Here is a 24,003-nt window from a genome sequence, read left to right as displayed (position 1 = left end):
CACCCCATGTCTTGACATCCATTTTGAAAACGGTGACCCATGTGAATAATCTTTTGCCACAACGCTGTTTAGTATATGAAGATCTATCGAACGAGGTATCACTTGATCCATATTTTCGTTTAAAATTTCCTGGCCCATGAAAGGCGATCCTGGGGGGCACCGCGACAACACCATTTGATTTGCCCCATGGTATTTCCTATTTGAGTTTTTGTTCAGTTTATTTATGTTCAACCGTTTTTGAAATATTTTCATGGAAAGATTAAAATGGGCCACCCTATATATATATATAAGACACTATTGTGATTAGGGTTGTTTTGTTTGAAAGAAATTTTACATACGTTTTTAAACATTTTGTTTTAAATAAGTGTATTTTTTAAAACTGGTTTTAAACTTACGTTTATTTTTATTTTATTTTTTGTAAAAAGAACTGTGAGAGAAAGAAAATTATCAAAAAGTGCTTCCCATTCAGAAGACTATTTTCATCCTATATGAATGTTCTGATTTCTCGTCTCTGAGTGCATAATTAGAAAACTTTAAGAAGCAGTAATTCGCAAATGACTTGTTTTAGGGCTCGTATCCGCACAAGCGTATTTCTGGTAAATTCCAGACTTAAAGCATGTAACATGACTCAACCCGTTCTCAACACACAAGGGTGGTGAAGACTTTTATTTCACCATGTATATTGATGGATTGCGTGAAATCTCCATAGTATTAGATTTTACAATCGACCTAAAAAGCTTATAACAACGAAGAAAGTAGTTATGAGAGTCGCTGGCAAGAGAGTGTAATAAAAGAGGGTCGTGTTATTAAATATGTTGAGAATTGCTAATCTATGCTGATATATTCTGTACCCAACGAAAAGTAGTCTTAACCAGGATAAAATAAATGAAAAGGTTAGTTGCAAGCAGTAGTGCTATTCAGCGGTTCGAACCGGTTCGCTAGAACCGGTTGTTAAAAATATTTCGAGTTCGCAGAACTGTTTGTTATAACCAGACATAACAGTAAATTTTATTCAGTTATACCCAGGAACAGTAAATTTTAGTTTAACCAACTTCGTTTTTAGAAATTCTTACAGCTAAAGGGTTAAACATATGATTCCGTAGAACAAAATATAAGCGGTTTATTTCTTACTCTCAAATGCACAGATATCAAGAATGAGAACTGGGACCACACGAGTGTAACGGTGAGGGTTATTCATATTTGAAATGCATACATATCAACACTTGTCGATCCATTGCTGGATTAAGGTCTTTCCAATACTTTTTGATAACCATCTATCTTGGGCAATTTGTTTCCAAGATGTTCGCAGTAGTGCCTAATTTCATCACACAACCTTGTATTAGGATGCTGTGAAGGTCGCTTCTTGTCACTTGTGGTATCTAGTAAAAATTTTGCTTTTGTCTACCTTGCAGGGTTGGCAAAAACCACGGTTTTTATTTAAAAAACCAAAAAACCGTTTTTTTTGTTTGTTTGTTTAAACCAGGTTTTTTTGGTTTAAACCAGGTTTTTATGGTTTAAATGATTTGCTCTATATATTCCTATCATATATGGACAGAAATAAGTTTGTTTTGCCTTTGTGTTATTATGCAACAACCGGGTTATGCTGGAAGGGGTCACATAAGCTTAAAGCGGAATAAAAACTGCTTCTCGAGTTACATCCGAGAGAAATTGTCCTCCATTTGAACTCAGAACCAGGACTAATTGGCCACAAATGCGATACGTCTGCCGACTCACTCACGAAGGAATCCTGATAAAAAAAAAATACGTTGTACTGATCTTTACATGCTTCTTAATATAACTGTCAAGAGTCATTTCAGAAGGACAAAAAGATACACAGTTCCACAAGTGAAACCAAAAACACAGAATTACATATGAACAATTTCAAAGTACTACGGAGTACAGAAGAACTAATTTAGTTCAAGTTAGTTAACAACGACTTTTATTGGTCCAAATTAAAGAAATACACCGACTTAATCTGCATATCAATAAGAAAAGTGAATAAAGATACGAATTATTTGAGTCCACTTTGGCTCAAACTCATTTATACATAGATAGATACCAAAGATACTTATTTCACTAAATGCCTCTCGTGGAGTCTGTATGACCCCCCTCACACACACACACAAAGTACGGCATTTTCGATGTATTTTATCAATAGTAAACATTGAAACGAAACAATATTTAGAATTTTTCTTCGATTGCAATTACATAACAATAATAATAACTACAAAAAATCACAAAATAAACATTTATAAACTTGTAAAAAAAAGTTGCTTTTGTAGTATATTCTTTTTGAGTAATGAATGGGGAATTTAGGTCTGAATATAATACGAATAATATATGGGAGTGAAACGTGATAACCCACAAATGTGTGTTCATCAAGATTTTACAAACACACTTTTACGAACATTTTTTGTTTTTTGGTTTAAACCAGTTGTTTTTTTTTGAAAAACCCAGCTGGTTTAAACCTTGGTTTAAACCAGCCAACCCTGCTACCTTGTACAGTTTGTCTCCTAAGAGAGTTATATCTATCTATCTATTTATCTATTTATCTACTCTCTCTCTCTCTCTCTGTATATATATATATATATATATATATATATATATATATATATATATATATATATATATATATATATATATATATATATAATTCCGAGCCGGTTGTTAAAAAATTAGAATAACATCATTGGTTGATAGTAAAGAGCAAAAGGTCTTAACAAATAAGTTATTACATGATTTTGAAATTATGTTTAAAATCATGTTTTAAACTGTTCAAAATGCTTAAATCGTTTTTTTTTCTTGTCAGGAGGGGGGGATTCTCCACCAACACGAGGATTTCACTTTTTTTTAGTTATGTTAGTATACACTTTATTAGTATAGCCTGGAATCGATCCCGGGTCTCCCACACCAAAGGCGCGTACGCTAACCGCTTAGCCACGGAGGAGCTCAGTTGAGATGTGAGTTGTTACCACTGGGGCCGGAGAAAGCTGAAGCTTATATAGCCGCAGTACTGAAAGGAATGATAAACTCCAATTCAACTAATCTTATCCTAACAATGGGTAATTAATTAGTAGCAGAGATGGAGTGGGTCGTTTTCTGAGTGGGTCCGTGGGTCAACAGCATGTGACCCACTGCGACCCACCACCCACCATGACCCACTGCGACCCACCGCCTCAGTCTGATCTACCGACTCATTCTGCTCACTGCATTGTAGACAGTGTCTCCTGAAGACTTGTAAATTTGTCTGCGTTTTACTTTCATGACTTTCATTTCCCTTCCTTTTTTATTTGTTTCTGTCTACTTACCTAAGGTGAGTATATCTAAGTGAAAAAAGAACTTCAGGCGCTTTTGGATATTGATATTTGTAATTATAATAATAGCAATAGGACTTATACTATTACTTGGCTTTCGATGCCTGTGAGTTTTTAGAGGAGCTAACCACTGGAAAAATACATTTTTGAATCACTGTAATATATAAATTATTATATAAAAAATTGAATGTAACTATTTGTGCCTGATCATCACGGCCAAATTGCAAAGTCAAATGAAATGACTTTTGGTATATAGTTAGGCCTTAATCCAAACTGGGATGATATATCGATTTCATTATATAATACATATCCTAAGGAGGTATTGGGGATCCGAATTTTTGCGAAAAACATTGAGTATCTCGCAAGTCGTTAAAGTTACGGAGCTGAAACTCAGTGTATTAACTCTTTATTGAAAATAAACAGAATGTGTCCTAGCATTTTAAAATTCTCCTTTAAGGGGGGGATTTCTATATATGGAAAATTGGTAGGGAATTGGTTTGTAAAAATGATCGAAAACGATCGATATTAGTTGAGAAAAAAATCAGAAACAAAAAATACAGTGCTTAGCTTCATATATCCATTGCTTTCTACTATAATAATTGCTGAAGCTTATGTTTATTATATGGAGCGTTTACAGCACAGAACAATCAAACTATGTGAGAAAAATAGACATGAAATTTGTACTGTAAGCTTAATTACACTGAAATTTTTAAGTTTGGATTGTACGCATAATTATATGGAAAATTTTAAACTTTTTTTCCCTTTATGTTGGTCTACTTACCTTGATTTGGGACTTGAAGTTTTCATCCTTTTTTCCACTGAAAAGTATCGATAATTCAACAAGGAAATAATTATATTATGATAGTAAAATTGAAATTCATAATTTGGCTCATGACAAACAGCAGTTTGGTAATTGAAAGGGAAGAAGGGGGAGGAATTCCCAGCCACCTCTGAACACTTCCCAGGAACCTCGTTCCCTTTTTCTTTCTAGGGGGAGGGAACTTGGTAATGACATCAAACCTTCATGTGTAATTACAAAAATTAAATTTATAAACAAATAAGAAATCATGAGTTTACCAGGCTTTAATTGATAATTTATGCACAAGATTCCCTATCGAAGGTGTGGTAGATGAAGTTTCTGTTCTCCATGAATCGATATTGTCAACTGACATGGTCGATATTGAAAAGATGTATGGTGATAGAGATGTGATACTTCTTGCTGAGTATTTCAAAACTGACCGAGAAAAATCGTTATCAGATTTAAGTCTAACAAGGAGATTGTCGATTAGGAGTTGTAGAAGTTTCTATGTCGGATGGAAGTATTATCAATTTCCACGACAGAGTGCAAACGGGGATTTCCCCTTATGAATTTACAGATGACTGATATTAGAAATAGACTAAGTGCTCAAACATTGTCTAACTTGTTGTTCATCAATATTGGCCCACCGTTAGACAAGCTTAAATGTAGACGAGCTAGTTATTTCTTGGTTGAAGGATGGAAATAATTCTGCTGCGGATGATTTACCACGAAAAAGTATTCAGATTTGTTTTAAGGTGGAAAATTACGAGTTATGGAAAATGTAAACTTGTATTAACAATGGCTTATTTGTGTTATTCAACTTTGTACCTAATTTTTAATAAGTCTATTCTTTGCTTTTTATAAATTAGAAGCTAAACTACTTTGAATAAATATTCATAACAATTGCAATTATGCACATTTGTAACTTAAATTTAACGTGGTGTTTTAGTGATTACACAAATTACAATTATGAGCATACTTTATAGAGAGGGTACCCGAGCACTTTTATACGCTATGAAAAACTAATTTTTCAAGTCTTTTGTGAGAAAAATACTGTGAACTGAGAAACCATAACCTTCTCCATATTGTACAGGGGGTACTTTCCTTAGAATATAAGTTTCTTTTGGAATGCGTTGATAAATTAACACTTGCAAGAATACTCTCCTAGTACATGTATATTTTAGGCACTCACTAATTTCCCCCATCTCAAAGTGCTTCAATTTCCACACTGACAAACATTTTATCATTTTATATCGTAAAGGTCAAATCCACCATTATTGTAACAGAGTGGTGCTTGAGCAATTGACAGTAGAAATTCAAACTCCGATTAGTGACAATTTCACAGTCTTATTTTATTACAAGTGGCCGTGGATCACGTGTCAGAGAGTTTTCATTGGCCCACGCCAACTCTGATAGAGTAATTTGTGTTAATCAAAATTATATGCTAATCAAATTATTTATTTATCTTTCCCACAAGAACGTGTGTACTATGTAACACAGAGTCCAAATAAACATAAAACCAAACATATCTTACTGGACACAAAACTCACTATTGTAGTCTACAGGTAGCTCAATAACTTAATCTCATTTACTCCCTTTCGTACAAAACCCCGAAATCTTGATTACGAATTAATCAATCGTCTTAATCGTAACAATTCTTCTTTTTCATTTCTACATACTAACTCCTCTTAACTTAGCAACGGTCAGTGCAATATTAATAAGCACTTTGTGCCACTCTTCAATTCCAACAACTCTCTCCCCTTTACAAAAAAAAATCTTACTTTCTTTTTACGTGTATCCCCATCGAACTGGAGGTCTCTTTATCCTTGTCGATCTTCTGATATTTTCTAGCACTTCATTGTCTCGTGTTTCCCCTGGTGAAACTGATTGAGAACTGTATTGCCGCCAGAGAGTCGGATATATTGGAGTGCCCCCTGGCCTCAACAGATCATTTCTCATACTTTCGTTTTCGTTTGGACCTTCCCTGTATTTCTGCCGGTTTTCCAGGTCCATGCCAAATTTAACTTGATGAGCATGATACAGACGAGTGAAACCATTCACTAATACTTTATAAGTGTTCTTTCCCACTTTACCTAGTAATACTCCTCTAATAAACTTCGGTATTGAAGTTTGATGATTTTTAACCCATATGGTTTGTCCATTAATCTTCTCCGTCTCATTTCGTGTTTTATCCAGCTTAATACGTGGAATAGAAAACCAAGAACGAGGTTTGAAGGCTAATAACGCAATTACTTTTCCTTGCAAGTATAATAGATTATTTTGCATTTCCAAATTGTAGCGATGTTTGAAAAACAGTTTATGTTCTTTATCATCCAGAGTGTTAGGTAGTTTCTTAGGCCAACCATTCCTTGTCCAGTTTAGAATGGTTTGCATCCATTTGTCTTGCTGCATTTCCTGTACAATTTCCTGTTCTGTTAAGAGAAACGTTTGAATTTGACTCATACAGTATTGCGACATCTCTTCGTCTTGTGTAGATGTATTCAGAGGAAATCTTGATAAAAAATCCGCAACTTTTACATCCTTGTGATATATAATTTCAAAATTATAATTTGTTAGCAGTAAATACCATCTTAATAAGCGTGGAGTTATAGTGGAAGGTGGCGCTTTTACTCCAAAAATCCAGCGAACCGGCTGAGAGTCTGTTAAAATTTTAAAGGATCTGCCGTAAATGTATTTATGGAACTTCTTTATCGCAAAAACTACTGCCAAAGCCTCTCTTTCAAATTGTGAGTAATTCCGCTCCGCCTTGGAAAGTGTTGCTGACGCACATTCGACAGTCTATAATTTATTTTATTACTATTAAATAGCACGGCTCCCACACCGTAGGGAGATGCATCAGTCATAATCAGAATCTCTTCCTTTTCGTTAAAGGGGTGGAGAACTTGTGCTTCTGATATGTTCTTTTTTATTAAATCAAATTCGATTTGATGTTTTCTATCCCAATTCCATCGAACACCTTTATGTAATAATTGATTCAAATTGGGAATTTTCATTGACAAAGCAGGTAAATGTCTTTGGTAAAAATTTACCATTCCCAGAAAAGATTGCAACTCTTGAACACAATTTGGCGGTTGTGCTGTAAGTATCGGCTCTAATTTGGATTTGGCCGGCAAAATATTATCCCCGTCCAAATCATATCCTAAATACGTGATGTTAGTCTTGAAGAATATACTCTTATCTTTTCTGACCTTCACATTGTATGCCTTAAACTTTTCCAATACCTTTACAGTTCTATTAAAGCACTCCTCCAACGAGTTACCCCAGATTAATATGTCATCTAGATACGTCGCAATCCCTTGACAATTCTGTAGTATTTGGTCCATAAACCGTTGAAAAATTTGGGGCGAGCAATTTAGTCCAAAGGGTAATCTTGACTGTTGAAAAAGCCCCCATGGAGTGTGGATTACCAAATACCTAGCTGAGTTTTCATCGACCTGTAACTGTAGATACGCGTTAGTGAGGTCTAATACAACAAAATAGTTAGCTCCCCCAATCTTATTAAGAATATCACTAATTTTAGGAATGGGATATGTACATTTTTCTGTATAACGATTAAGTGTTTGTTTAAAATCACAGCAGAGCCGAATATCCCCATTTTTCTTTCGAACGACTACCATGGGTGTGACCCAATCTGAAAACTCAACTTTTTTTCAGATTTTCAAAGTGCATAGTTTATCCACTTTTTGTTTAATAAAGCGTAGGGTATGTCATAGGCTTTCCTAAAAATAGGAATGTTCTCCGCCTTCATTGGAATACTTACTTTATATCCTTTCACTGGTTGATCAATATTATCAGAAAATATATCATCAAACTGAGCTAGAATCTGCTGTTTATAGTACTGTGTTTCGTTACTTTCATTAACCAACGGTGCTATAGTTTCAATCTTCAAGAAATTATCCAAGTTTTGTTGCCTCCACATAGGAGTTAAAATATCTAACCAGTCTCTACCTAAAATGGGTATGGATAAATCAGACTTAATTACCACAAGAGATAAATTGCACTCTTGACTATGAAAGTTAACTCGGACATTCACGTACCCCAATGTTGAAATAACTGATGAATCGGCATTTCTTAGTGAACTAGAAAACGTCAACAGTTTGCTTACAGGAAAATATTTCTATTGTTGCTTTAAACTTATGGCAGAAACAACTGCTCCGGTATCCACTAAAAATTGCATATCTTGATCATCACAACTTAAAGAAACAATTACAGGTTTGGACAGACACATTTTACTATATGGCATCCTACCGACTGCGCCAAATATGTTAATCAAAATTATATGCTAATCAAATTATTTATTTATCTTTCCCACAAGAACGTGTGTACTATGTAACACAGAGTCCAAATAAACATAAAACCAAACATATCTTACTGGACACAAAACACTATTGTAGTCTAGCTCAATAACTTAATCTCATTTACTCCCTTTCGTACAAAACCCCGAAATCTTGATTACGAATTAATCAATCGTCTTAATCGTAACAATTCTTCTTTTTCATTTCTACATACTAACTCCTCTTAACTTAGCAACGGTCAGTGCAATATTAATAAGCACTTTGTGCCACTCTTCAATTCCAACAATTTGGATACATTTTATTCCGAAATTTCCTAGCAATCTTTGTTGGTCTAGTGGTTAGCGTGCGCCACCGGTTTCGACTCCTGGTGGGAGGAGTTGAAATTCCATCTTAAACTATAGTTTCGTATCTCATATAGCTTGATGCTGAAAATACCTTCAATAAGACAAGAGACAGACAAATGAAGTTCCATTTATAATTAAACTATAATTGAGAGCTTATTTGATTGTTTTTGGCATGATACCTTATTATTTTAAATCGTAAAATAACTTTCTTTTCTTACTTTCTTTTTTTTTATTATTTATTTATTTTACATTACAGAATAATTCCGAAACCTTCAACCATGATACTACTCTGAAAAGAAGCTGAAAAGAAATAATTTGAATTGTAGAATTTCTAGCTATGCATTAATTTAAATTGGTTTCGCAGCCAAAACCTCGCGGGCCGAAATTTAGACTACTCAAACTCTCAAGGGAAGAAATGTCGCCTGGGTAGAACCTCGCGAAACGAAATCTCGGCTAGGACAAATCCTCACATTCCTGAATCTTGCGGAATAAAATACTGCAATAACAACTTCTTCAGTGTACAATGTTTTGTAAACAGCTCTATATGAAAAAAAAAAACATAAAGTGAAACCATTTACAAGAGCCTCTCAAGAACGGACACATCCATAATAAGAACAAATTTTTACATATATACAGGGTATTTCAAAATAACACATTTGGAAGTGATTCCTGACACCAAGACAAGACGAAAAGTATAGACCAACCTGGGTGCACAAATGCTTCCTTTTGAAGTCAGAGACTGCTAAAAACGTGAAAAAATCAACTTTAAAGATCCATAGGTCCAAAACTATAGGAAGTCGGGTCAAAACTTCACTTAGGAACTAGTAAGGTAAACGCGCCTGAATTCGACAGGCACCCGAATTCGACATACCTGTGCTTAAATGTTGTGAAATAAGCGTAAGATGTCATCCCTGCGATCGTGAATAGAAGTGGCAACATTATGGGAGTGTCTTTTCTCGTGTCAGAAATATGGTTACAGTAGATGAGTCATATGTATGGAGAAAAGAAGTACATTGTTGTGTGTGTGACACACTCTTCGAGAAAAAACACATAATCTTAAGAAAATCATAAGACGGCAGGTTATTTTCGTAAGACTTTTATTAAAGTTAGGTTTGCTTCAAGCAAATAGTGGTACTTTAATGTTGTAAAGGAGTTTCAATCAGTGCGTTTTGTTTTCTTCTGTGAGGACAAAAGTTGTGATGTAACATGAACGGGGGGTTGTCGAAAACACTAGCCTTTATTTGTAACGTGAACCGGATTTCGACAAGGTTGTCAAATTCATGCTCAGTAGTGGAAATATAATTTTAACTGAATATCTAAACGTACAAGTATGTTCAAAGTCTTTCATAAAGCTATTTGTTGCATAATTCTCCGATAGTTGTAACCTCAGTTCGATATCGAATGTCGAAATCAGGTTCCTGCATGTCGAATTGAGGATCATCGAAATAACTACTCAGTTCAGAAAATTTAAGTTGTGTTCTTTTGCCCGTCTGATAATTCCTGCATAATAATAAAACAATATTTGAAGCTGAGAAGAGATTACTACTACTAACAATGCCGACTTAATGTTTTACATGGATATAATTGAAGGTGTCGAATTCAGATACTGCAACTGTCGAAACCAGGTGAAGTGTGTCGAATTCGGGTTCCATTGGCGAGTTCCAGTTTCATAAAAATATTTAACATTAGCATTTGAGCCTTGAAGTCACTTTTAGTATTAGAGAGACTGTACATTTCAAGGGAAAAAATGGGCCAACACCGACCAATATTATGGCCACAATAGGCAATTGATTTTGAAAAAGGTCCTTAACCTGTCGAAATCCGGCGCGTTTACCTTATGTGACCTATCCAAATATCTATGTTTCAAAACCCTGCGGTACTTCCCCAATAATTTTTATAGAGGTAATTGATTAGTACTTCAAATTATATACCCGTAGCCAAACTCCCTTTACAAAAATTGTTGCGTGAGTACTTTAGGATTCTGAAACATTTATTTTTGGATAGGATAATATTAGTTCCTAAGTAGTTTTGACCCAACTACGGTACGTCCCCTAGTTTTGGAGCTACGGATCTTTAAACTACATTCTTTTTCACGTTTTCGGCAGCCTCTTACTTCGAAACGAAGCATTTGTGCACTCAGGCTGGTGTATACTTTTTTTTCTCTCGTCAGGAATCATCTCCCAAACGCTGTCGGTGTTTTGAAACACCCTGTATATTATCACGGGACAGATCACTTTATTTCACGAATACTCACAGGCACGGACACGGACAGTCCCACCACTCACCAATAACATTTTAGTACCGTCTCAATTCAAAACACTTACTGTAATTTGAAAATAAATCTCAGTGGTGCGGGAGACCAAAAAAAAATCAAATGGTTCAGCCGTTTCACTGTGAAGATGAGACACACAACGCAGAATTGAAGAAAAATCCATATAAATTGTCTCCTTTGTCCCTCAAAAGAGGAATTCTTGAAAATTCTGGGGTATGTGTTCTCTTACTTTTAATGAGGAGTTTGTATACAGAGTTTCATCTTATCTTACGGATTTATGCAGTACTAGAATTCTGACACCTCCGTAACACGGACACTTCATTAATTTTGAACCCCAGTAGGATTCGTAGCTCACATTCACCTCCAATCTACCTAAAATAGTTATCAGGGGGGTTATTTGAAACAATTGCGCCCTGAGTTTACTATATATATATATATATATATATATATATATATATATATATATATATATATATATATATATATATATATAGGTGCTATAAGGGGCGCAGGATCCAAGGGGGCTATAGGGGATATAACTCCCCTTTGACGCTCAGATATACACTGTATAAAGCTGCAAACTATAGTTTAGCTCCTCCCTTGATCATATCCTGGATCCACCACTGTATATATATATATATATATATATATATATATATATATATATATATATATATATATATATATATATATATATATATGATAGTACAGAACCTTTTTAATGTAAGGCAATATTTCATCTTCTGTAGGAAAGGAATTGACGACAAGAAACTTCGAAAATATCAATAGTAAATAGGCTATATATTTTTTATTGTTTTCCTTTTCCTTTTTTTTTCTACAGAAAGAGTTGCGAACCTTTGTTCCTTCTTGAAGTCAGTTAATTGGAATCAGGAACAAGAAATATGTAGCCCTCTGTCTCTCACTTGCTGCAGGCACGTAGCCAAGGGGGGGGGTCCTGACCCCCCCCTTCGAGACCAGAAATGAAAAAAAATAAGGAAGGATGAAACAAAATGAAATGAGAAAAAGGATCAGCGTTAAAAATAAAAAGCTACAGGAAGCTTTTGGTTATTCTTTCTTATGAGGAGATTTGTATTACCTGCAATACATGGTGGCGAGGTGAGCGAGATATCCTGGAAAATTCAGGGAATTTGAAATATCTAGAAAAGTTACGGAATTCTCAGAATTGCTGCTACTAGTCAGGGAGATTTCAAGCTTCCGAAAGAATAGTGCCCTTGTGTAACAGCGTGGACATTTTTTATCATAATTTTTCGTTATCGCATCCTTGCAGTATCAAACATGTTATTTCAAAAACAATTTCTGCTGCTCCTTTAACCTGTCATTTGGAACAGACAGTAGTTGACGGAATAATAAAAATAAAAATTTATGTGGAAAGAAAGTTCTGTTAACATTTGATTCAACATAGAAAGGAACGCAAATATTGTAAAATATTTTACAAACATTATTAAGTATAAAAAGTGAATACGTATTTACTTTTTATAATAGTCGAGGTCATAATGAAAGGAATTGTAAATTTCTTAAAATTATTTTACTCGAGATTTCTTGATAGTTTGTTATTAAAATATTTACCAACATATCCTAATTTTATTGTCCTAACAAACAGGGCATCGAGCTCCTGGGCCTTCAGAATTTCGTCACTCCCCTTCCCCCGCCCCCGAAATCCTGGCTAAACGAACCAATATATGATCCAGTAAAACAGTTTAGAATGACCGAGCTCCTGGTGTGATGACCACAATATTTCATGTCACAGACCCCCCCCCTCACGAAATCCTGGCTACGTGCCTGTTTACTGGCAGGTCCTTGCGCCTGTCTATTGAAAGCAAACAACGGCAGCTTTCTTTTGCCCGTTTATAGAAACAGAAAAAGCAATAAACAAATCATTACGAAATATTAGCATTACATTTACTGTATGTAAGAATCAGACATTTTTAAAACATCTTTATATATATGTACGTATTCGAATGTGAAAACTGATACTTCAATTCATAAACGCAATAACTATTACAGTTTTCTTAAAACTTTTAAAATGTGATTGATTGATTATACTTTAACCTCCCTTTCCAGCACCGAGGCTATATGAGACGTGACCTCCTGCTTGAGTTTGTAATTTTCATCCTGAGCAAGCACATACACCAGGAAGGGAGCTCAAGTGTTTCAAAATTTGCAAACAGCAACAACAACAACAACAACAACAAACTCATTTGTAATTGTACGTAATTACACATCGTCCTCTGACAATTTCGGAGGATAAACATCAGCTAATTTCAACCAAAATATTAGAAGGAACTACCAAGGAAGAATTATTTGATTACTGGAAGCCAAAACAGCCAGCGATGCGGGTGTTTAGAACTGAACACAAGGTTGCCAGAAATCATGTAAAAAATTATCATGGTAGAAAGTCGTTACTCTCTAGTTACGACCATGTTGTTTCTTAAAGTTTCTCTCTTCAGGAAGCTTTACCATCAAAATTTCATTAAAAAGAAGAAAATATCGGTGCACTTCGTACAATCATTCGAAACTATATAAAAAACAGTGAAGCCGAGGCCCATGGCTGGATTTATAGGGCCGTACACGTACATAGTCATATGACATTAAGTGAAAGGAGGCATTGTGGAAACAATGATTTTTGCTACTTCTAATTGCTTCAAAAATCTTACAACATGCATAACTACTTCTAGCTTTTGAAATTACTAGTACGTTAGATCTTACGAGTCTCTTTTCAGTAAGAGGCTATATGAGATGGGATCTTCTGTTTAAAGTTGTTTGGTACTCCAAACAGAAATCGAACCGAAGGCCATATGCACAGAGATGTGATAGTACAAGGATATCAAAATAATGATTCGAAGCATATTGTTGACCGCGTTTTTAAACAATAAATATTTCAAAACTAGATTTACTTGGAACAAATTACAATGTAAAATATTTCATAATCAATAGTTGGCCAGTTCTAGGCTATTGTTATGGGCAGCACCAGTTTCAATGCAATAATGCAATAAAGCCTACATTCCTTTCATTCTGTCCTCATTGTAGTCAATAATTGGCATGGAGTCCAGTTAGTGTAACGAGTATGTGGAAGTTCTCTGTCCAAGTTATAAAGTCCTAGGAGAATTTCGAATGGTGAGTTTTGTTGTACTTTTCTGTTGTAAAGGGTCAAAGGGGTAACAGCTTTAAAATCATGTATTTGTTTTACAAGAATGTACACTACTTGTTCAAAACGGAAATAATATTAAATCTGAAACTTGAAAACTAATAGGTATTTATCTCAATGAATTCAAATGTTTGTATTTCTGTACGTATGGCCCCGAGGTTCGAAACTCTTGCAGTGTTTGGGATCGCATTTGAAGCAGTAGGTTAGGTTCCATCTCGCACAGCTTCGGATCTGAAAATGGTCGTTCATTCATTTAATTACAGCTCTATTCTACATCTATGCACATATTTCCATCGTCTACGTTTGCTGTCACAGAATAGAATCATAATTCAAGATAGTAGTTTTTACCAAACACACGCCTAAATGATAATGGATAAACACCAGGTCCGGATTTAAGGGAAGGGGGCTTGAGAGGCCTTTGGCCCCGGGCCCCTATTATGAATGAAGAATGGCTTTGGAAAGATTATCTCTTTACTGATATTTCACTTTTAATCATTGAAAGGATTTGAAAACACAGTTACACACGTATACAAACACTCTTGAGGTGGTTATTTTATTCTGCTGATTCTCACTTCACATATGTGACTTACTGTTCTACATTTCTACTAAAAAATCTTGCTATTTGAACCCCTTTCTCGGGAGTCGTACCTGTTTAGTTTTTCTAGAATTACACAATTCAGTCATATTTCTTCTAATTCTTCAATATAAGCTTTTTAAATTACATTACGAGGGTCGGCTGATAAGTTCTCGGCCCGAACCCCTTCCGAATGTACTACCCTGATGTAATTGATGTCATGTGAAATATTGATCTTTTATATGTTTAAGTACCAAATTTCACGATTCTACCATGAACGGTTTTTATTTTACAGGTAATTGAATGAACCATGGCGGAGCCAGATGTCAAATTCACCAAAGAGGAATTGCAAGGTGTAATGAAGTTCTTCCTGCAACAGAAGTCGCCCAAGGAAATCCATGGTTGCATGCTAGACACATTGGGTGGACAGTGTCCTTCATACTCCACTGCGAAGAAATGGTGTGCGAACTTCAAGCGTGGTGAATTTTCAACAGAAGATGGTGACAGGTGTGGCAGCCAGTGTCAGTGTCTACTCCGGAAATAGTGGACCAGATTCATGACCTGATTTTGAGCAACAGACGGATTTCGCTTCAGGAGATAGCTGACAAAGTGCACGTATCCAAAGAATGTGTTGGATCAATAATCCATGATCAGTTGGAAATGCGCAAGATTTCTGCGAAATGGACTCCGAAATGTTTGAACGCGGATCAGAAACGCGAACGTGTGAGATCACCGCAGGTGATTTTACGACATTTTGCGAACTCCAAGGACGATTTTTTGAATCGGCTTGTTACCCAGGATGAAACGTGGTTGCATTACTTTGATCCGGAAACCAAACAGCAGTCATGCGAGTGGCGCCACTCAGGATCTCCAAGGTCCAAAAAATTCAAAGCACAAAAGTCCGCAGGGAAGGTGCTTGCCTCAATATTCCGGGATAAGGATGGTGTTTTGCTCTCAGACTACCTTCCAAAGGGCCAAACGATAACTGCACAGTATTACTGCAGTCTGCTGGCTAAGGTAAAGGACGCTATTAAAGAAAAGCGCCGGGGAAAGTTGACACGAAGTGTCTTGTTCTTGCAGGACAATGCTCCCGTCCACAAGGCTGGCAGAACAATGGATTTTCTGAGGGACCTAGGGTTTCAGTGCATTGACAACCCACCTTACTCGCCAGATCTTGCCCCTTCTGATTATTATCTGTTTCCAAAACTCAAAACAGCACTGAAAGGACAGAAATTTCACAGTGATGAAGAGGTGATAACAGCTGCGGAACAGATTTTTGCAGACCTTGAGAAATCTTTTTTTGGAAGGGTTGGAGAAGTTGCGGCATCGAAGTGCCAAGTGTATTGACCTTCGAGGGGACTATGTTGAATAGCCTCACACTTTCATGCCTGCAGCTCAAGTTCTTCTGGGTCGGGTCGAGAACTTATCAGCCAACCCTCGTATTTTATCTACTGGCTTTGACAATCTTTGGATCTTGAAAAACGTATGAAAGTGATCATACATTCTAAACCCAATGGCGGAACTTATAAAATGGTGAAGACCCACTTTGAAGTATAAATCCACGTGATGGAAGAGCGACACAGAACTCAAAAACAAATAAATGTACTGTATAAATAATGCACTTCACACTTATTGTATTAACATGAATTGTTTCTTGAGAATTACATGTGATATAGATTTTGTCATTTCTTCAAGCCCCCCCCCCCCCAAAAAAAAAAGCAAGATATGAATATTAGACTATAAATTCTTTTATCAAGAACTTTGGAATGAATGGACTGATGCGAGTAGAATTTTCTTTGGAGTTAAGGAAACATAATATTCTGTATAAGAAACTTAAAAATGGGGTATCTTAGTTAATTTTATTAAAACTATTGATTTAATATACTGTATATGTTAGAGGGAAATTTACCCATTGCTGATTAAGACAATACTGTTAGGATTCATTTGATAAATTGAGTTATTGGTATCGTGAACAAAACTGGAAAGATATTATGTTTCTTTACCATAGAATATGCTTTATTTACTTAAGAAATGGTTCGTGACTTCTGGAAATGGATCCATTAAAACGTCAACGTAACTAGGCTTGAATTGTGAATCGAGAATGGTTGGATAAAATTCGTTGTAATGTCGAGTTGACAACAGTAATCAAACTGATTATAACTATGCCGCTAATTTCCATAGAATGAACGCTTTCTAAATGACGCTAAACAAGAGAAAGAAAAAAAGAAAAAGAAAAGATTTTAGGAACAAAAAATAGTAGCGTGTCCACAGAAACACTCCTCGATTTTATTTCGTTATAAAATAAAAACCTTGGGGAATAGTGTGTTCATTTTTGGGGGCAGACGTGTAACAACTCATAAATAAAGTTTCATGTGATATTTGTTCATCACAGGTACTCAATGTGTGCCCCACCTGCCGCACAACAAACATCTAGGCGATAATCGAGCTCATTCCATACTCTGGAAAGTATATCCTGCGTGATTGTGTTTACAGCTTCAGTGATCCTATCCTGCAGAATTTCCATGAATGCAGATAGGAGAGGTACGTACACTATGTCTTTGATATACCCCCACAAGAAAAAAATCTCAAACAGTAATGTCTGGTGACCAGGAGGCCAGTGAAGAAACACCTGCTCACTGAGTCCAGCACGACCAATCCATCTCTTTGGAAGGACATCATTGAGAAATTTACGGACATTACGATATCAGTGCAGTGGTGCTCCAGCTTATTGAAGAAGGTAGTCACCTACCTCAGTTAAGTTGAGGCATCAACCAGTTCCGTAACATATCCAAGTAACCCTCGCTGGACACAGTTTCACCTTCAAAGAAAAGAAAGAAAAAAAAAAGGACCACACTGAACTTTACTCTCTGCTCTGATATGGCACAAAACACATTACACTTAAGAGATCACGTTGTATCTCCAGCGTGGCGTGGGGATTCTCTGATCACCATGTCCGCAAATTGTCCAAGCTGTAGCAAACACAATCATGCCGGATATGCTTTCCAAAGTATGAAATGAGCTCGAGGTGGGGCACACATTGAGTACCTGTAATAAACATACACACATGAAACTTTATGAGTTCTTACACAGGGTATCTACTGAGTTTCATTTTCAAAATTCCAGTATATTTCCAGTATATTTCCAGTATATTCAGTATAACTATCAGCAAAATTCCTGTACCTAATGCAATGATTTTTTTTAAAGTTCTTTAGGAATAACCACACTCTTGATGATTTCAGGTTTGTAATTGTTTTACCATCAAAAGAATATTTTAGTTTTAATAAATTTAGTTAACCTTGATTTTTTAAAATACAATGATTTTTTAACATTTTTAAAGGACATCTTAACTCCCCTCACAGCCCTCCACTCCACCCATTGCTTTAAATGTCTAATTACAAAATGTATACAACTCTTGCTCTGACAACACTAGTTGGAGCAAATCAGTAGGTTTCTTCAATTTTCAGAAACTGTATGTTTATGTTGTTTGATAATTGAACACTTTCAAGATGTTAACTGCCATTTTTGCATTCCTATCTGCAAACTGTCTTTTCTTTGTAACTAGCCGCGAATCTTCCTTTCCACAGTTTTGTATTTTTAACAATATACAAGGATTAAATCAAACAATAGTAAATCTTCCCTGGTCAATTGAGATCTTTTCTCAATTCAAAGTAATATTAAGATTTTATATTAATAGGCCAAGTTGTGGTACTGCAAGGATGGGTCCCCATCCCCCTTTGGTCCATGACACCTACACTCAATTTCCTCGTAACAAACACTGCGTGCGTGGGTTTCCTCGGGATTCTCCCGTTTCCTCCCACTTTCTTCATTCCACCATTTCATCCATTTCTCATAATCACCGCTCCTTTGGCCTAGCCGGCATAACCGTGGGACGTAAAACTCAAAGATTTCATATTTCAATTTCCTCCTACACGTATCCCCTCTAAATAAATAAATAAATAAAGCATTATCTGATTTCAAGTTTACTTAACGATTCGAATGTATCATCCTTTTTTCACGATGTACAGGCATGTATTTTTAATTTAGGCCCTGAGTGATGTATAAATTGTATATTTCTTATGGAATCTTTTCAGTTTATTACTGGATTCAAGTATTTTTCTCTCGCCCCCCCCCCCTTTTTTTAAAAAAAAATGAAAATGAAATGAAATCTTTCAGTTTTACGTCCCACGGTTATGCCGGTTAGGCTAAAGGAGACGGTGATTATGAGAGATGAGTGAAATGGTGGAATGAAGAAAGTGGGAGGAAACGGGAGAACCCCGAGAAAACCCACGAGCACGGTGTTTGTTCACCACAAAGTTCACTTGGCGGGGGCTGGGATCGAACCCGGGACCCCAAGCACCAGAGGTGAACGCTCTACCACTGAGCCACCGCGCCCCCTCCTTTTTTTAAAAAATCAATGATACAATTTGCATGGGTACCCCTGGATAATAAGATATTTAAGAGATGGATGTGTTATTTAAAAACTGGACTTTACTTGGTCCACAAACAAAAAAGAAGAAACACCAGCATGATAAATACATTCGTTGATATATTGTACGTGCTCACAGATAGCGGGACGTATAATGTTATTCCTTATAGTGATACAAATATTTCATTTCCATGAAAAATTTAGAAATTGTACTTACATCCTACTTTACAGTTTTCTCATTCCAGCCCTCAGGAATAATAATAATAATAATAATAATAATAATAAATAACTACGGTGCACAAATTAGCTCCATGGTAGATGTGTGTGGATGGACTGGGGTTTACAGACCCTTCTCAGTAGTGAAACTATCTGACACGTGAATCTATAGCTAACGTGGGATCCAAACTACATGAGCTGTCACCAGGAATCGAACTTGGATGTTGCTAACTATATAGCCATAAGGATGCTCAGATCAATGGCAGAGTACTCACTTCTCGAATTAGGTTCATAATTTGGACCGCTGGTAGCAACACACATGTATACACCGAGCTGCAGCTTCCTAGACAAGTCAACCTGTGTAAAATTCGACATATGCATCAAAACCACTAAAAATCTTGATTTCATGAATTTTTTTTTTGTTTGTTTTTGTTTTATCTAAAACACGATACCCGTATTGTATTTGGTTAATTTTTAACAAATTCCTGTTGTTGTGCCATTTAGACTAATAGAAGTATATGCTTAATAAAGTAATTATGGTAGACTTTGTAGAATGAGGATGTCGGAGGAAACGAGAAAACTCAAAAGAACAAGGATCCACAGACACCATGTAGTCCATCAGCAACTCACATAACCAAATACCAAATTAGGGACGTTACAAACCAATTAGAGCCACTGATCTATCGTGACCCTCTTGGTATGCTAATTTCATTATAATTTATGATTTCGCTTAACTACTGCATTGTTCATTTGTACTTATCCACCATTATCCGCAAATGTCACAATCATATTGTACAATTTTCATTTCAACAAATAATAAATTATACATGTACTACAATTGTTCCTCTGCCCACAAAATGAAGCAGAGAATTCAATGGAACTTGTTCCTAGATAGTTTGTTTCTGGATTGAAGAAGCAATAATAAAACTGTCAAACGACAGAAACTTCAGGTATCTCCCTTTTCAAAACACATTCAAAAGAGACAAAACACTCTACAACTCCCGGCACCAGGTAGAGCTCAAAGGAGGGAGAACGAGTTATTGGTCTGGAATGTGGGTAAATATGTGTGCCTGTTACATGAATGGAGAGCAATACCAACGTAGCAAGTAGCTGACGGTGTACGTACTACAACAAATTGTTGTTGAATAAAAACAGTGATAGAATATGATCACATACACAGGCTATTTGTATATCGCTAATAATTAATATTCTTCTCCTCGCAGGGTCTATATCCGGCAAAACACAAATACTCTTGCACGTGATTCCAAAACAAGCCAGGGCCGGATGGAAGAAGAAGAAAAAACAAAACAAAAGCGAAAAACTTTTCGAGCAACAACTGACCTGTTGACTTGCCCTTACAAATCGTCCAGCCATACACTTGTTACGTCTTTCAAAGTGACAACCCGACGGAGACCACTGCAGCACAACAAGTTTGTCCTCCTGCTTTTCACTGCACTTTCACATTATTGTTCACAAACGATATTTTCTTTTACAACAAAAAATAATCAGTTTTCCTCTCGTGAGAATTTTTTGTTTGGATAGAAACACGGTAACGCTCACTCCGCCGCCATTGTTATTACTTCACCATCTTCTTTTCTGTAAGTCTCGAACCCAAACTTCTTTTCTCAACTAGTCTGTCTGCAGTCTTCTTTGGCGGGACAAGAATTCCTTCTTCTGACCGGCAGGTGGCGTTGTAATCCATGCAGATTCTTTCAATGGCAGGGTTTCCAGCGATGATATAGTTAACAGGTGCAAAATAGAAATCGGTATATTTTTTCAGTATTTTCGAGAAGTTGAGTTGCTTTAGTACATAGCCCCTAAGCCTTTTATGCAACGATTACCTGACTGGTTAGCGGTCGCGGTTTCCATGTGCGTGGTCGAAGGTTTGATCCCCGCGAAAGCATGTATGATACGTACCTTACATTAAGATTATAAGTCAAATTACCGGTTCCTTCAAATTAGTATACTTAATGACTGTCTGATTGACATTCTGTAACATTTTAAAATCATGGACGACTGCAGGATTGTTTTCGAAGGGGTGGGGTCGAAAGACCGTCACACAAGTGCAGTCGCGCATGGCGAGTACACACACACACACAACTTAATATACGTACGCGTGCACATTAACACTTCACATAAAAGAACGATTATTTTCGTTCATTGCAGAACTTCATTAGTTAAATACAACAAATATACTAATTGCGTAATTAATATAAATATATAAAATGTGATAATGTTCTTACATCATCTCTTTCAAAGTTCTCCGAAAAGCTATATTATAATTCTGTTGATAAATAAATGTTTTAGTAACAACTACAGGGGGTCGGATGAACCAAAATCCTCTTTCCGATAAAAGTTATATATACAAAGTAGTATAGTTTCTTTAAATATATTTGACTAAAATCTGGGAGGACGCGCCCGCCGACCTTCCGCTAACGACGCCCGTGGACTTAAGAAATTTAATAAATGGGAGTAAGAAAGCTTAGTACAACGGTCCATACCTTTTATCTGTTATGTATTTTCATGCTGTTTTGCAAAGTTCGACACATTATATTTCAAAAACCACAATTGTGAATCTCCTTTTTTTAATATACAGTATATAGACAACTATTTTTTTTTTTCTGAGATTCTTTAACATTCTCTCTTTGAGGCTGCATCCAGAACAAGTACAACAGCGTCACCACAAAATTATTATTATTATTATTATTTTTTGCATGCTTATGTCCTTTAGGCTAAAGGAGACGCATGAGTAATGAAAGTGAATGATTGTAAAATTAAATTTTCATGCTCTTTAACCGGGAATCAAACCTGGCATCACGTGCCACACCAAAAGCACACTTGCTGCCGCAGCGGGAAGGACTACGTGTATACCACGTGAACGAGTTTGGTTAAAGTGTTGAAAATAATTGAGTGGTATGCAACCAACCTGAGCTTTAGGTACACTTAGGTTGCATATTACTAAGGGCAAATCATCTATAATAATCCTCTATGGGAGGACATGAAGGCAATATCTTCGAATTAATTGGATGGATCACCACCCGACAACGAAGTGGATTCCTTACTTTACAACGATAACGTTGTGTATATAGTATTAGCAATCTGTGCCAGCTTATAAAAAGGATCAGAGGCGAATTATTTGAGCAGTAATATATAAAGAAAAAGAAAGACACATAGAGATATCGAGAGATTATTTTGTAATCGTTAACTAGAAAAATAAGAGGTGTTGCTATGGAAACGTAGTAAATAAGTGTGTGTATGTATGTAGACATCTTGTAAAATATGCAAAAAGTTGATTATGTACGCTTCTCATGGTTGAATATTAAAAAATCAGCTAAGAAAGTGATAAAACGTTTGAATTATTTCGAAGATTACAAAAATTGGAATTTACGAACCACCTTCTAACTTTTGATATTCTTCATCCTGTTCACAGTTGATGGAGATTCGTCAAGTAGTTTCTGAGATTTTTTGTCCCCCTGACAGACAGACATACGGACAGACATGGTTAATACATAGAGGACTCCAAAAAATAAAACCAAACTCCTTAAAAATTGACGTAATATTCTTGTCTTCTAAATTGTTGATGTTCTTTCAAGTGCGCTAAACGATTGCTCAGTTCCAGTCTAAATTCAGCACGTTGTTCCTGAAGAGTGTTTCTTTTTGTACGTTTCTGTAACACTACAAGGTTTCCTCTTTTCAGTTTAGTTTTCAGCATTAGCGTTAACTAGAGGGAGAGCCAGAGGGAACGGCCTTCCTTGAATACTATTGGACCACAGGTTGAAAGTATAGTCATTAAGAATATTTTGAGAAATAAGAGCCTAGAGATCAGTCTGAGGATCTTAGATAATTAAAATAGGGAAAGACGTGACTAATATTAAGTCGCCAAGCACAGTGCAGTGGGTATAAGATTGGGATGGTGATGTAGAGATCAGAATCTAATATTATACAAAGAGAATATTTTCTAAACTTTCCTTCTGAAAACTTTGCATCAGAGGGTCATGCTCTCTACCCTTAGAAAGATATTTTAGTAACGTCAAAGGTCTTAAAATATAGATTATACGCATCTTACCACTCCATAGTCACCTCATATGGTGAACCTGTCCAGAATTTGCAGTCTCTAGTTATAGTAAATTAATTTCGCTCCTTCATTCACTTTGATGTCTCCCTTCTTCATGAGCTGTACTATCAAAGGATCACCACTCTATAAATGGTTAAGTATGCCTAAATATCATGGTATGTCATATGCTAACCTCTCTCAATTATTTCACGCACAGCATCAACATTATGGCCAACAACAGATGTAGACGGACACCTTTACTAAATTCATCTCTGAGAAATGTGCGACCACGCTGGAATTCGGAAAACCAATTGTATACAGTCCTATTAGATGGTGCTTCATCCTCAAAAGCAAATGAAGTCGCTTGATGCATTGTTTCGATGTTACACTATATTTTATCCCCTATTACCCCTTGGAAAACTTTACCCCCTTATCAGCTTTTGGTTATTTCGAACAAAAAGTAAGAGGTCACATTAAAAATTAATATCTCCCAGAGTATGCGCTTACTTTGAGAAGGTTAAG

General features: G+C 36.0%; 1 protein-coding gene across 1 annotated transcript in view; it reads right to left on the bottom strand.

Annotated features, from left to right (window-relative positions):
• LOC145668296 (uncharacterized) overlaps window positions 1-21,056 on the bottom strand; it is a 259,797-nt gene extending 238,741 nt beyond the window's left edge. Inside the window, exon 1 of the mRNA XM_081736022.1 lies at window positions 20,769-21,056. Coding sequence (XP_081592148.1) covers window positions 20,769-20,801 — 33 coding nt within the window. The 5' untranslated portion in view covers window positions 20,802-21,056. The remainder of the gene's footprint in view (window positions 1-20,768) is intronic.
• Window positions 21,057-24,003: the final 2,947 nt, after the last annotated feature.

This window comes from Thermobia domestica, chromosome 13, assembly GCF_964235325.1.
Source record: "Thermobia domestica chromosome 13, izTheDome1.hap1.1, whole genome shotgun sequence".
Lineage (NCBI taxonomy): Eukaryota > Metazoa > Arthropoda > Insecta > Zygentoma > Lepismatidae > Thermobia > Thermobia domestica.
The sequence above is the reverse complement of the archived record's forward strand: the minus strand, read 5'-3'. Positions and strand labels throughout refer to the sequence as shown.